The sequence below is a fragment of the Acanthochromis polyacanthus genome, chromosome 19 (assembly GCF_021347895.1).
Source record: "Acanthochromis polyacanthus isolate Apoly-LR-REF ecotype Palm Island chromosome 19, KAUST_Apoly_ChrSc, whole genome shotgun sequence".
Classification (NCBI taxonomy): domain Eukaryota; kingdom Metazoa; phylum Chordata; class Actinopteri; family Pomacentridae; genus Acanthochromis; species Acanthochromis polyacanthus.
The window spans coordinates 14,485,442-14,501,393 of NC_067131.1; the positions used below are offsets into that span (position 1 = coordinate 14,485,442).

Consider the following 15,952-nt stretch of genomic DNA (forward strand, 5'->3'; position numbering starts at 1 on the left):
TACAATTAGATACTATAATTCATCTGTCATTTATAATGAGTCATCTGTGACTACTGGAGATTTCAGTTTAAGCTATACACCAGGAGATGCAAAGCAGGGTGAAATTTCAAAGCAACAGCACAGAATAGACAGCTCCAGCAAACAATTATGTCAATGGCATTATTATCTATATTAAAACTAGTCAATTGTTCTATCAAATATCATTCCCTCTATGTTTGCATTTTTTTTAACCTAACCACACTGCAATTTGTTCATTTGTCTAACCAATACTGAAAAATTGAACACTAAACAAACACCAGAGGCTGTCACTGGCTGATAGGATGAATGGATTAGCAAAATTAGCATCCAGTCGTTTTTTGTGCAGCTGAAACTGTTTGCACAAGGACAGGTGTGGAGAAGCAGCACAATTGCACATTTGCGTGTACATGTGAGGTCGAGCAGAGTAGGAGGGGCCTGGACGACGGGGAAGCAAATGAATGATGTCACGCACAGTGTCAGGGCGGAAGGATCTGATGAGCATAAACCTCCATAAGCTGAAGACCTAAAGGCTTACTGGCTTTCTACCCATCTGTCTCTCTCTCTCTTATTCACTCACCCAGTCAGTCAGTTACTCATACAAACACAAACACCTACTGACATTCATCCTCACCTTTCTATGATTTTTCCTTAATTTATTGCGTAGTCACAGCCAAACATGTACATCCACACAGGAATAAGAACATAACCGATGTATACGCACACACTGCCTGTCTGTACTGTACATGCATCTCTGAGTTTGACCCAAATGTTTCAGATTGTGCATCCAAATGAAATATGAAATCATCATAATGTCACTGTCTTCATGCAGATTAAGTTGCTCTGCCTGCCTCATGTGACATGGTGTCTTTTGCCAAATAGATCAGCTATTCTGGACACCACTTTGCCTTTGTTTGACTTCAAAAGACTCAAAATACAGTCAGTGTAATCAAAACTGTGCAATGTAATGTATTCTTTGTTGGAAAATTAAATTGAGCTCAAATCCTTGGCTGAGATAATCTGTCCTGTTCTCTCAATCACGTGAGACCAGCTAACATGTGAGTGTTTAATTCTACTTGCAGTATATGTCGAAAGAGGACAAGAACTGAGGCATAAACAAGTGTAAGCACTGTTGCAGCTGACCTTAATATTAAAATTTTCACTCTTCCCTCAGTGCTAAAGTGAAAAGAAGCTCAAACCAAACGAGGACATGAAAACATCAGCTGCGTTTACACTCAGCCAAACCACATTTTACCTTGAGTCCTTCTGGAAAGCAGTGATGGTTCCGTAAATTTAATTATCAGTAATAACTGTCATGTGTTGGGGCGGTTGTGTTTTGGTGGTTGCTTTGAGTCCTGGACAAAGGCAGGGTTTGTTGCCCCTTGCAAGGGAACTTCCTGTCCTTTCCCGTCCCAGTTCTATCATTCATTTGACACAGCAAGTCTGCAAGTAAACAGGACAAATCAGATTCTAGAATCTACTGGAATCTGCCATGCAACCTCTGCATGGCCACAGCAGTGGAACTTGACTTATAAAAGTAAGCCAGAAAAGCAATAGAGAATAGGCCATTATTTATTTTAAGTTACGTTCTGGTGCAGATCAGAATATTATAGTGTTTATTATTGAGACCCTATGGTATTTCTGGATTTATGTGTAATCCATGGATTGCACAAATATGTGCATGTGAAGTGAATGTATATTTGTCTGTAGTTGGTTTCTGACATTTCTAGTCTTAAAATACTTCATTCTTCTGAATTAACATACAGAAGAGGGGCATTTGACAGTGTATACTTACCCAGCCCACCTGAGCCCCTCTCTGCAGCTGCATGCTCGGTGACCAGGATCTGAGGAACTGCGCATGCTCGAGGCAACTTAATATGAATGCTGCCTGACGTCTCAAGACATCTCACGTCCAGGTAGGAAACCGTCTTTTTATTTACTATCAGCCGATTATCATTTGCTTACCAGTCTTCGTCGTGTGCAGCAGTGGTGCGTCTCATTCCTGTCGCCGGTTTTGTCTAAATGAATCGCTTTTCTAACACAAAACAAGCTAAACGCTCCTCATACAACAAACTCCAAGACAGCCAAATTAATTTGGGGTTGGCAACATCCATGCAGCAGCGTTAGCATAACGTTTTACCTGGTTGGGTTAATGTGTCTATATACTTGCATGGTTTCCTGTCTGTTTTGCACGCTTTGTTGTCGGACAGTTAGTTATGCGTGTCGGGTTAAGCTTTCGTTAGCTGCTTGCATGAACTGACAGCAGCAGCTTGGGGCTAGCTAGCGCTAGCATTGCTAACTTGGCAACTGTGAATGGAAACGCGTCTATCAGATTTACTCCAGCGGCAACGTTAAATACCCGCTGACCTGTGGCCTCTTCAGCCGTGGTAGCTACGCTCACCTAACGTTCAAAGGTTATACGACTAAAAATATATGTCGTTTAGGCAGCTTTGCGTGCATTTGCAGCTGCGTTGAAACGATATATTGTAGTGTTTAGCCATTTCTGTGCATTTGCTACTGAGCCTCCAAGATGCAACCGAGAGCCTTTAATCGTCTACAGTAACGCTGCCTAACCTGGTCTGTCCAGTTTTTTGAGGTGCAGTGTAATAGATCAGCTCTCCTTTAAGACGAGCAGGCAGATTCTTTTTCCTATGAGCGCCTTTAAATGTCAATTTGCTGTAGAATAGTCATCTTAGAATAAAGAACATACAGCCTCAGAAACATGCACTTGCAGATTTTTTTTAGATGTATACATGAACACATGCTGATGAGAGCTGTTAGAGTACGTTCAGTGAAAAATGCATATATAATGTATGTGCCACCCCACTGTCATGTCTCACCGTCATCTGTTGGCTGGCAACACTGCTGAGTGTGCAGCAATATGGCCAAATCATATCAGTTAGTCATATTATGGCAAATGCAGTAATTATCTAAGACAGCCTTGAGGGCCAAGCCAGAATTCAGCAAGGATCTCTAATAAACCTTTCGGAGTGGGCGTAGTCCCTGCCGAGGAAACCTTAGAATACCAAATTTAGAAAATATACCTTTAAAATGGTACATGTGTAGGAATCCTTTGAATTTCAGTGTTCAGTATAAAAATCAGGAACTTTCAGACTAAACACCTGCTGTTTTTTCAGCCTGTCATTGAGGTCTCAGTCTGTGAGATATTTGGCTTTATGTTCTCAACCAAAACTCAGGACAGCTGCTTTATAAATCATGATACACAACATACATGTTTATGTAGATTCATATGAAACGTGTTGTCAACATGAGCTAATTTAAACTGAAATTATCAGCAGTAAGACATGAGGACTGACCTCTGGAACCAAATGACAGCTATGCTACTTGGCACTTTATTCAGCAGCATTTTAAATGATTTTAGCTAAAAGGCCACATCCTTTACATGTGTTCACGGAACTGATGATGTACAGAGAACTTCTGGAGAGCCTTTACAATTCTTTTGTTTGGTAAATTCAATTCCGTCTTTGTTCAGTTACAGCCAATTTCAATAGTTAAATGTCAGCATTATGGTAAGCATGCCAAACAAGTATGAGAATTAATATTTTACAGACTCACCATAAACACTTACAGTTGTACACCTAGTAATTTTTTGGTGTCACCACCATGTGACTTGTTGCACAGCATTGTGAAATGATCGGATGATTTTATGGCTGTTGTTTTCAATGTATTGCAAGTAATCTTTGGACGTGAGTCTTCATGTGACATGTTGAGAAAAAAAATCGGTGTGAAACGATGGGTACTTTAACCATTCCTAGTTTAATATAAAGTGGAAATTATCTTGAGACTTGCATCTCTGTCTGTCTTGTGAGCAAGCACGGGTTAGTGTCCTAATCAGTCAGTTTGGTGCACTTTTACAGTTTTACTTGCAAATAGTTTGTATTTCCCTCGCCACCAGAGATTCCAGTAGCTAGTTCAATCTGTCCAAGATATATTTGAGCATAAAGGTAATCTGAAATTGTTTTGTGGCTTATCCTCTCACCAAGGTAGCCTTTCACTTCCTTCATTACATGGTTGGTTTACACTTTACCACACGTTTGAAATGAATTATATTTGTGCGTTTTTCTATCTTAAGATCTCGACAAGCATGAATCTGATTACTCAAATTGGCTAATGTTGTTTCACGGTACTGATTTACTGTGGCCATGCTGTAGTCAGAGTTTCTAATGAAAACAGGTATACATAAGCATATCTATTCATCCCAAGTTTATTTATCATCCTCATCTAATTAATATGCTTTCTTTAAGTAGTAGCTTAGAAATGATGTAGTTGGCAGCTTTTGGTAATACTATGAGGACGCACATTAATGTTTTCTGTCTTCCTCTGTGTGTTTTCCAGTGACCATCATGGGCAGGTAGTAAAAATACATTTGTCATCTATTGTGTGGAGGTCAGAAGGTTAGGAATACCTCAGAGCGTACCTCCTCTGTTCCCACTTGGGCTGTCCAGCAAGTTTCCAGCATCATGGCTGAAGAAGAATATGGCAGCTTTGTGGACTGGAACCAGATGGGGGACCTGGCCAAGAGCAGCGGGCCCACCAAAGTAGACTGCAAAGACCTGAAAGAGTTCAAACAAATGGCTCGACAAGGTTACTGGGCCAAGAACCACAAACTACGGGCGCAAGTCTACCAGCAGCTCATCAAAGCCATTCCCTGTCGCACAGTTACACCAGATGCTGAAGTATATCGTGATATTATGGGAAATGCAGCCACAAAGAAGCCCTCCTCCCACATCCCACTACCAGAGTTCGTGGATGGAAATCCTGTGCCACAGTATTGTCTGAAGGCGGAGGGAGTAGCCTCAGCCCATAAGATCATCAACTGTTTGGCTGGACAGTTTCCAGATATCTCCCACTGCCCAGCACTTCCAGCCATGACTTCATTGCTCCTGCACTTCAGCGTAGACGAAGCTCAATGTTTTGAGCATGTCAGCCGCATACTGGCTTGCAATGAGCCAGGCAAGCGACTGCTAGACCAGACTTTCCTGGCCTATGAGTCCAGCTGCATGACTTTCGGTGACCTGGCCAACAAGTACTGCCCGGCTGCTCACAAACTAATTGTGGCCACAGCTCAGGATGTACTGGAGGTCTATTCAGACTGGCAGCGCTGGGTGCTCGGTGACCTGCCGTTCAGCCATATGGTTAGAGTCCTGGATGTCTACCTAGTAGAGGGCTACAAGATTCTCTACCGTGTAGCTATAGCCCTGCTCAGGTTCTATCGTAAGCATAAAGCAGCCAGCCAGGGAGGCCAAGGGAGCCCACAACAACAAGATTCAAGCAAAATCAAGGCAGACATTCAAGCGTTTGTCAAAGGAGTTGCCTCCACTGTAACACCTGACAAGTTGCTTGAGAAGGCCTTTTCCCTCCGTCTGTTTAGCCGCAAGGAGATCACCCTGCTGCAGCTCACAAATGAAAAGTCCCTGCAGCAGAAAGGAATCACTGTCAAACAGAAGCGGTAAAGTCAATAGTACGATTTTTAGTGGGTGTATTGTGAGCGTCTTTTTGTTCATCTTTGTTTCCAAACCAGGCTGCTTCTAGTCGGTGTATTTGACTGTAGATATCTCACGTATTTTCTTTATCAAGTCCATGGCATTATCCGATTTGAGAAGTATTTAGTTGCTTAACTTTTTCCCAAATTTTGCAGTGGAGTATTACATAATTTTGATTCTAAACTGAAGCAAATATCTTGCCAGGAATCCATATTGGTAATTAGGTACAATGAAGCACATTAATCAACTAATATATTGGTATAAGGCCTCATAAAGACACCTTTTACGATTTATAATTCCATTTAGTTTGTCTACCCAGCCAATCTTCTGCTCCAGTTAGAATGAACATTCTTGGACTTGATCAAATAAACAACACAGTGCCTGGACCTAAAATCAAATCACAGCAGTATGCACAGAATGAGTGGCATGCGGTGTCCAAAAGTACCGAACCAGCTTAGACTGTACATTTAGCACAATCTCAATCTATGAAGTCCTCAAGCTTTTCTTTCATTGGCAGATATGTCCTGTTCTTTTACGCTAAATATTCTGGCATGCTTTGGGGTATGGTTTAAGTTGCTTTTTCCTACCTTTTCTCACTGTCTGTTCTTGTTTCCTTTTTGTTCGTCTGTGCCACCATATTCCATACACCATCCTCTGTTTCATCCGCACTCCACCCCTGTGTTCACTACATTGGTTCTTTTACAGTTCTAGGTGGGTTCTCTTCTCTGTGCTGCACTTCAGATCCATTTCTGTTGCTCATTTACACTCTGAAAATATTAGTGTTTGAATTGCAGGTTTTCGTACACTCTGATATATCAAATGTTTCTTCATTAAAACCAGACTCTCAAGTATATGCATGCTCTCCTTCACTATACCCGCTTTAGATTACTTTTAGGCTTTAAAATGTGCGCATCCCCAGCTGCGTAGTCTCGTCTTCCCTGTATGAGCCTCTAATTTTTGAACCTGTCTATCTCTTCATATGTCCAACTTCCTGGGGCGTCTCCAGGCGGAATGTGCAGCTGGCACTTAACCCTGACACATTCTCCTCTGAGATCGTCAGTGCCAAGGAGATGCGAGACATCTGGTCATGGATCCCTGAGCGCTTTGCCCTGTGCCAACCTCAACTCCTATTCACCACCTCCAACCATGGCTGCAGCCTGAACAGGTACGCTTTCCAGTGCTTGCATGAATACGGTAATCCCCACTTTTAGCTGCGGTTCACAATTTTCATTTCAAGCCTTGTTTACACAGTATTTATAGCCAAAGGTTTGAAAAGAATATAAAGATGATGTAAACATATAAAGCATAAAACATATGTCAGAAACAAACAATAAATTGCACGCTTTCAAAAATTATCGAAATATGTGATTTTTAGTTGTGTCTGTGAATATATTGTCTTATTTGGCTTTTTTTTTTTTTTTCCAACTTGTCCGTTTTTCTCCAGATTCTACCAACATTGTGAAGGCTATGAACCCACTCTGCTGCTCATCCGGACCACAGATGGCGATGTAAGCAACACGAACTTAGAGTCCCTATATTATCAGAGTATCGACATGACGGGTCCAAAAAATTTTGATCATGTGATCTATGGGCGCCATTTTGTTTCCTATTCATGAACGCCGGGTTTTCCTGTTAACGTTGTTTACACCGCAGAGAGTAATTCTAGGTCCTTTTCCGCTTCCTAAATACCTGAAAAATGACAGGCTGTTGTGCCTTTGGGTGCACAAATCGATCGGAGAAGGGATTACACGTTTAGATTTCCCAGTAATATTGAAAGAAGGAAACTGTGGGAAAATAAAGTCCGGAGAGTGGGATGGAAACCGACTTCATCATCGTTTTTGTGCCAGGTTAGTCCCATGTATGTACTTTCATGTTATGATGTATGGGTGAATGACAGATAGAAAAGTTTGATGTGATTTTAGGCAGTTGTGGTTATTTTGACTTTGATCATTTTCATGCATGGAGATGCATGAAATACGGGCGCTGAAGTTTAACGGGTTACCCCGTTAAACTTCAGCAGCCCGTATGTGCAAACATATTTTGCTAAATTGACCAAAGCTGCAAACTCAATGATAGAAACATTATACACCCATGGAAAGCTTAGATTCTCATGAATCCGCCGGTATAAACCACTTTCAGATGTGATTACCACAGCGGGTAATATAAACACATTTGTCCAACAAACAGCAAATAACGTAAACAGCACAACTCACTTTTGAAGGCTCAAAACTAGTCACAGATGAAAATATTACACAAAAAACTGCCATAATCTAACCTTGGACATCCAGACAAAACAAGCCAGTAAAATATTTTGTCCAAAACATGTCTTGAAATCAGTAAGCAATCCACAAACAGCTATTTTTCGTGAATGTGCACCTCGCGCTGCGCGTCCCATATTGAGTGAATGGAAACAAAATGGCGTCAAATCCCCAGTTGTCGCTAATCTGATAATACAGGGACTCTACACGAACTCACTCACATTTTTCCTTCTCGCATAAAATTTTAGGAGGATTTTGTTGGAGGAATCAAGGGATTGATATATCATCAGATATTTTGTCAGGATCAACACAGCTTAGATCAGTATTCAGAGTTTTTCCTCCCAGCTGTTATGGGTATCCAAATATAGTGTTAAAAGTTTTGTAACTCTTGCATGTTCTCAGTCTAATTAAGGCAGAATTATTTGAATGTCATTCTTTGGAAATTGCCTTATAAACACTTGCTCAAAAATGGGAAGGTTGTATATATTTTGCAAGAAATGCATAATAAAAACTCATGAAATACTGAGGCACAGAGTTTAGAGTCCTCCTAGAACACAGTGGATGATGTCACGCGGTTGTGAGGTTAGCTTAGCGAGCGATGTATACAACTACCAGAGTAGAGCAGATGTGGCTGCATGGCTAGCAGTTTAATATGCAGACCTGTTCTTTCATGCTAATAAAAGCAGCAAGCCTTCTGCCTCTTTCTTTCCAACACTCTCCGATCCATTCTTGTCTGCCCAAATCATCTGAACACATCAGTGGTAATGATGGAGTTTGGCATAATCCCTGTAGCCATGCTTCTGTGAAACACACCAGTACACTCATAGACGTGCCTCCAGTTGTCACCAAACGTGCTTTATTTATTCATTCATTCATTCATTCATTCATTCATTCATTGTCCTAGGATTTTAAACTTAATCCATGATGATTGAAGGAAGAAGCTGCTTAAATCTCTTTCTTGTCAATTTATTCCTCTTCCTCCACATCCTCCTTCTAATCACTTCAGCAGAAATCAGACAACCAGAGATGACCCAGCTCAAAAAGGGTCACCAGCAATAATCCAGGCAATTGTAACAAAAAATAAATAAAATACTATGGGACCAAATTGGACAACTTTAATAGGCTGCAAGCACACTCATGACAACATGCGAAGGGAATATTCCTACAATCGTCTAACTAGATTCTGCCTTCGTCACTTCCTATTTCAAATGCTTTTGGACATGAGTCAAATGGAGAAAGTAAATGTTTTTGAGTTTTTTTGTTGATAGCAGCTATGTTTATGTTAGACCTGTAAATTCCATCCTTACACTGACTATATGTGGTGCATGCTACAAATATCCCTGTACTCACTATGCATGGCAAATAGTCAGTCAGTGTTTTTCAGAGTAGCTCTCTACGTTTCAAAATAGACTCTTGTTTGTCCTCTGGGCTCTGTAAGCTAGTGTCAAAGGTTCTGATTATACAGGTGTCGCAATATTGGATTATGTTGCTCCTGAGGAATCCTGGCATGAACTTTGGCTTCTTACAGATGTCAGTGTTTCACTGGCAAGAATTTTCAAGTATTTTAGAGACCAAAGCAAATGAAGGTGAGCAAATCAAACAGAAAAATCCTAGTCATGTCATGTCATGTCATGTTGTGTGTCATCCTTCAGGTATGTGGAGCCTTTCTGTCCACAGACTGGGAGGAGCGGAAGAGAGGAGGCAACAAATTGAGCTTCTTTGGCACAGGGGAGTGTTTTGTCTTCAAGGTGAGTTCACTTTCAGTATCTTGACAAATCTACTGTATACTATTAAGTTTGTAATTTTTCGGAATCATTAGGAGGAAGGCTGTCTGTATTTTGAGCAGTGCCACACTATTTCCACCAGAGGGTACCATTCACCCTGGTTTTATTTTACATAGTCTCGATCTCGGTGTCATTGGCCTCATTCATAGAAAAGAAGCAGACATGGTCTGAACAGTGAAGGCAGTAGCAAAACGCCATATATCAGCATCCGTTTCAAACCTAGCAACTCTCCAGGCTCCAAAAAGGTCAGATTGTATGAAAGTGAATGAGAAAATGTTCCTACTTTTAATGATTTTCCTGATAAATGTATCATCTCATTTCTTCAATACAGCATGCTGTTCATTGAATAAATTATGGTTCAATTTAGAGTGAAATGGATGATAGAGGAAGATATGCTTTAAGGCTGCCTCGTGATTGTGATGAACAGTTGTTCTTTGGGTCTCAGTCAGACTCAGATCCCATCTGTCACTCTTCCTCAGCTCCACCCTCCTGTCCAAATATGGTCACCTCTGGCTCTAAAAGGGTGGAGATGGTCAAAAAGCCAAATTTGATGTTTTAAAATACCAGTCCACAAAGGTTCTAGACGCAGCCTGCACTTCTTTCATACATAACCCCAGTTGACCTGTCAGGCTCTCATTTGGAAAAGCCTGCCTAGTAGGTCAGACATTGCCATGTTTTCCTCTGCAAAAACAACTAGACATCATATACTCACACGCAAAAGAAACGCAAGTTTCTTTCACCCGATGAAAAATTAAATTTGGTTTCCCAAAACAAAAATGCATTTGGTACTTTGTGGTAGCCTAGCCGCGCTAGACAACCCACGGCAACGAATTTAATTCTCTGCCAGGGTGGGTCTAGTTACCCTCCATAAGGCTCGAGGCTGGATTCTCCTAAAACTGGCCGGACCAATCACCATGAAGTGTAGAGTCAGAAGGCGGGCGTAACGAAGTGACGACAGAGGCGTGACGATTCTGACAGAAACAACCGGCGCACAATAAACAGTTATCTTTCGACTCGGCTTTGGCCACAGCCCTTAAAGTTTTGAAGCTAAAATTCAACTTGAAAGATAAACAAAGGACGGCATTTAAGTGTTTCATTGAGAAGAAAGACGTATTTGGACTTATGCCGGCGGGATATGGCAAATCCTTAATATACCAGTTGGCTCCGCTGGTTGGGAAGCTAATGGGACTTAGCCACAATCCGCCGGTGCTCTCGGAACTACGTCAGCCTATTCGTTGCGTTGATTGGTTGTATACCTACCCAATTGCTGCAGAGTGATTTGATAGACAACCTTTTAGCTCGCCTCCCTCCCTGTCGAGCGGTCCTAGACCCTTGTGCCGTCAGAAACATGGGTATAGCATGGCTAGGCTAACTTTGTGGTGCATGGTGTGTTCTTAACATTTTCTGTTGCATTTTGTAAGGTTGGTGTGAAAACCGAAAACGGAAAACAAATCGTCGTCATACACCAGTGCATTGATGATGTGGAAATGATTCACACTTTGCACGTGCAATTGAATATGCACGATTTATCGACACCTTCAGTGGGTATAAATTTCATTCAAGATCATAGGCATTTCACTTGCTGTTTAACTATGCCACGCTTAAACCAAATTGAGAGGAACCAAGCCATCGGACGTCTGCAAGCTGGAGAGTCTGTCCGCTTCGGGGAAGGTCATTGGTGCTGTGTGTGGTGTTGTATCAACGCTGGAGACTGTAAATGGTGGTGATGTTGACTTTAAAGTGACGGGCAATGTCTCGGACAGACTCTCCAGCTTGCAGACGTCCGATGGCTTGGTTCCTCTCAATTTGGTTTAAGCGTGGCATAGTTAAACAGCAAGTGAAATGCCTATGAGCTTGAATGAAATTTATACCCACTGAAGGTGTCGATAAATCGTGCATATTCAATTGCACGTGCAAAGTGTGAATCATGTCCACATCATCAATGCATTGGTGTATTGCGACGATTCGTTTTCGGTTTTCACACCAACCTTACAAAATGCAACAGAAAATGTTAAGAACACACCATGCACCACAAAGTACCAAATGCGTTTTTGTTTTGGGAAACCAAATTTAATTTTTCATCGGGTTAAAGAAACTTGCGTTTCTTTTGCGTGTGAGTATATTATTATGGTGGCAAATGCGCATCTTCATACCACCTGAGGTAGAAATGAAAGGACAAATCAGTCTCTAATGCCTTCTGTATGAATTATTTACTTCTCTGTGTTGATGCACAGCTGTCTGAGACTAGACTCTAGCAAAACACCATCATCTCAAACACTAATACTTAAGCACACACAGATCGGAAACTCCTGTAACCTGATCCAGTAGTATCTGACCTGGTCCTCACCCGACACCACACCTGACACACATGAGGAGCAGTGAGCAGGGACTGATGTCTGTCAGATGCACTGTGAGAGTTGGAGACATAGAGGAGAAAGAGAGAGGAAGGAATCAATAGCATAGAGTCCAGACTTGGGCAGTGTCCCTCTTTTGCTCTTCTGCAGGCTCTGTACTTCACCACATTGAATCAGAAATGAGCTAATGGATGCTACATATGAGTAGGTTTACATTAGTATTAAACTGTCCAGAAGATTTATTTATTTTAACGTGTGGCACTCAAATGCCGCATGCGTAAAAGTTAAAAAAAAAAAAAAAAAGTGCGGTTACACTTTAGAAAAGCAGAAAAGATGTTTATTTAGATGGAGAGCACTGAACCTGGGTGACAAATTCATTGTAACTATTCAAATTCTTTTGGTCTTACTTTGCTAAAGGAAAATGCAAACTTAAAGGCATTATGGAGGATGTTTTTTTTTTTTGTTTAATTTGTCTGATTCACATAAATTGAATATACTGACCTTTAGTGGACTTGTATGTATGGTCTCTAAAAGAATAAAAAATTTAAAAAAATAACTGTGGACATGGCAGGACCTGAAAAACATCAGCCAATCAATGCGCTCGGACCGAGGCGTTTGGTTTGCTCCCTTTCCTGTCAATCAAAAATCTTCCGGCTCAGGCCTAGTTACGTAGATTACGTACGCCTTGGACTTGCGTGTTTTGTGTGTGTGTTGCTTTGGTATACTTTGTAGCTTCGTAGTTAGCTGGCGACTTGTTTTGCTAATCTTTTTTTACATAATGGCAGATAAAGATCCAGGGGGACCCAGCCGTAAAAGACAACTTCACAAGTCTTATGCAAGTTTCTGGAGGGGGGCATTTCTTCGTAAATGTTAAGAGGGGGAGGTTAGAGGGGGGTGTGGGAGAGGTTGTATGTGCGCATGCTACGTTCAAAGTCGTAGGAAATTAAATCTCCTCTAATGCCTTTAATGCATATGTGATTCTTTGTGTAAAGAGTCATCACATTGGTTGGATATGAAATAGTTTCATTCTGCACCATGTATATGTGCATTACTGTGAAAAAAAAATGGTATTTTATGTTACACAACGTAAAATACCATGTTTTCTCTGTTGTGTAATTGATGATGAATGCCTCATAGCCGCTGCCACTCCTTTGTTTGTTTTAATAGCTGAAGCCAGAGATGGAGCGCTACGAGTGGGTGGTGATCGGCCACCCTGAGCTCGCATCCTCCATCAAGACCCAGGTTCAGGAGGACACAGCGTCGTCTGAGGGCCAGAATGAAGACAACAACAGTTTACCGCAGCCAGAGAAACTTGCTGGAAATTTGTCACCATTTCTGTCTGCCCGCCACTTCAACCTCAACTCCAAGAATACTTCCATGTTCATGGCTGGAAACTTTGACTCCATCATTGTCGGTGGGTGGATTATTATGTATGCTGTTGCTGTGTGCGTCTCATTTCTGGACCCTTTTATGGTAGTGCTTTTCTTTAGCCGTGACGATTTGAGTTACACACACAGTGGAGCTGACAGGGGAATTATTCAACATTTTAAACATGGGATTTTAGTGTTCGTATTTCACAATGTTGAACGCTACTTGTTAACAGCATTGTAAGTAAAAGCCATGTGAAAGAAAAGTGGAGCATTTGTACTTGATGGCTTACATTGACCCTGTAATCTTGTGTTTGACCAGGGGGAGGTGATGGCAACGCGCTCTACATTGACGCTGAGCTGAACCGCGGACGCACTGGCAGGTGTACCACCTTTGACAACCCGCCCCTGTGCGCAGAGACCTTCCAGGTTTCACTGCTAGAAGTGTGGGGCTTCCAGGACACTATGGCCTCTTAATGCTGTACACGTAAACACACACTGCACCTGCTTACAAGTGCATCCATACATCATACAGACATGTAGGCAAATGAAGCACACACATTTTAACATACAGCACTTTCTCCACTTACACTTAAACGCATTAAAGCATAACTTCATGTCATATGAGTGAAACAAAGTCTTAAAATATAAAGTCAAGTGTATTAGGTAGAAAACACAGATATGCAAACAGAACAACATCCGTCCTCCAAATTTAGTTATAATTTACTATTTTTTATTTATTAATGCAGTTTCTCCAAATTTCAGCGTATGAACAAAATGAGATTTTTTTTATTGTTTTCTGTTTATTTTTGTATTTACAGCTATGTATAATGGTGTACTAATTGTGTGAAAGTGGAAATGTTAAGGATCAACTGTGTGTCCATGTTCCTGTTGAGCTAAAGCTAAAATGTAATAATTGTAATTCTAAATGTAAATTCTGTATTTTATGTTCTCTGGTTTTTCTCTCTCTGCCAAATTCATGACATGGCTTGCTCTGCAGGCCCTAGCAAATATTATTTACCAGGTCATGTTGATAAACTGAGGTTTACAACCTTAGGTGAGAAGTCAATTCTTTATCGCTCAGTAAATGTTGAAAGAACATAAAAACAAAGTAGTAAAATTGCACCAGGTCAGCTAGAACCGAAGCAGGCCTGTCACATTTTCACACACTTTTGGGTTTATTGTACACAGGTGGGAGATTTGATCAATGAAATAATCAAGTAAATGTTTGTGAATTAGTAGTGACTTCACCATTTTGCACTCCGTCAAAGCTTTCTTTTGGAATCTGTGACTGTTGCTCCTTTGTATAGTGAATGAACATTCATGTGAAAAGCAGTGCAAGCATGTTAAAAGGTAAAGGTGTTTTTTGTTTACAAGTAATGAAGATCAATGCAGTTTGTGCAACATTTTCCCTGTTACTTCCGTCCTTTACAGTATAGTAACAAAGAAAAGAGGTCGAAAATAATCTGCTGTTGGCAAAGTGTTGTTGGGATTACACATCTCGTCTCTGCGTTATGTTGCTCCAGTGAAGTGTCAGTTGGGTAACTGCAAATGTGTTGTACATGTGGAAATACAGCATTACACTTTCAGCTGAATCTCTGTTTTTTTGTTGTGTTGCTTTTATTCCTTCCAAATCTGTCACATCTGGCTTCCTGCAGAGAGGGTTACATTTTTGAGGCTGTCACAGAAATGTTTCAGATGCCTTTTAACCACAGCTGACCATGAATTTAACTACAAGATCGCCATGTTCTTGGGTTTTGCTCTGTTCTGCTAATAGCATTCTGGTTTTTTTCTGTTCCCAAAGTAATGCATCGGTTAACAAAGCTAACAAAAATTGCAAATTTAGTTTTAAGTATTGTTAAACTCGTGCCGCACAAATATTATCCTTCCTTCTGTTCACCTTTTTAGCACCAACAAGTTAGAATCATAGATTTCTTTCACATGGTTGCAACATGAAAACCACAAGGGAAATCATAATTAAAATTTTAAGATTATTTTGTTAAAATACATTTTATTACTGTGTCACAAACTGCATATCTGTACTACAGACTTTGGTCTAAACTACTAAAAATATGACTCAGACGTGCTTCTTCATGCACATGGTCTATTTTTATTTGGATGTCTCCTTTGTGGAAGCTGACAATGAACTGCATGACTGGAAAATATTCAGCAGAAATGAGTCACATATACTCATAAATATATCTGTTAAAGCTGTCTGCCTTAAATATTCAGCTGTGTTGCAGAATTCAGTTCATTGAAGTTACAATTAATAGAGACCTGGGCAATGCTCACAGGCACTGTACTTGCATTACACAATGCAGTTTCTTTTTTGTCAGATGTTTTATTAAATAGTGTGAGAATATCAATCGATGTCAGTGTATTATAGCTCCGTAGGAGCATACAGCCAATTCATTTGCAGTGGATGTGTCTCGGCCAAATGCATCTGGAGAAATGCAGCGTCTTAAATGGCAAAGTGGTGGAGTAATTCCTTTACAGTAAGTGGCATTGACTCCGTCTTGCCAAGAGTGTGCTTTTCATTCAGGATTCACACTCAGCTAATCGCACATGCACTGTTATATTTAGCTGCTCCTTTGGGTGTTGGTCTGGCGCGTCTCCTGAAAACCACGCTTTCCAGCCTCGAGGAGTAAGATGCTTAAGTGTTTAACTCTA

General features: G+C 40.9%; 1 protein-coding gene across 1 annotated transcript; it reads left to right on the top strand.

Moving 5' to 3' along the window:
- The first annotated feature begins 1,821 nt into the window (after positions 1 to 1,821).
- On the top strand, positions 1,822 to 14,871 carry tbc1d24 (TBC1 domain family, member 24). Its single transcript, XM_022220286.2, has 7 exons — positions 1,822 to 1,931; positions 4,372 to 5,485; positions 6,526 to 6,684; positions 6,964 to 7,027; positions 9,430 to 9,525; positions 13,083 to 13,329; positions 13,605 to 14,871. The coding sequence occupies exons 2-7, from the start codon at positions 4,497 to 4,499 to the stop codon at positions 13,757 to 13,759; spliced, it is 1,710 nt and encodes a 569-aa protein (XP_022075978.2). The 5' UTR covers positions 1,822 to 1,931; positions 4,372 to 4,496; the 3' UTR covers positions 13,760 to 14,871.
- Positions 14,872 to 15,952: the final 1,081 nt, after the last annotated feature.

Bases quoted from the DNA above. Each gene is read 5' to 3' on its own strand.
- tbc1d24 (XM_022220286.2), top strand. From the start codon at position 4,497: ATGGCTGAAGAAGAATATGGCAGCTTTGTGGACTGGAACCAGATGGGG. The intron at 5,486-6,525 runs GTAAAGTCAATA...GGGCGTCTCCAG, and splicing joins ATCACTGTCAAACAGAAGCG to GCGGAATGTGCAGCTGGCAC. The intron at 9,526-13,082 runs GTGAGTTCACTT...TTGTTTTAATAG, and splicing joins GGGAGTGTTTTGTCTTCAAG to CTGAAGCCAGAGATGGAGCG.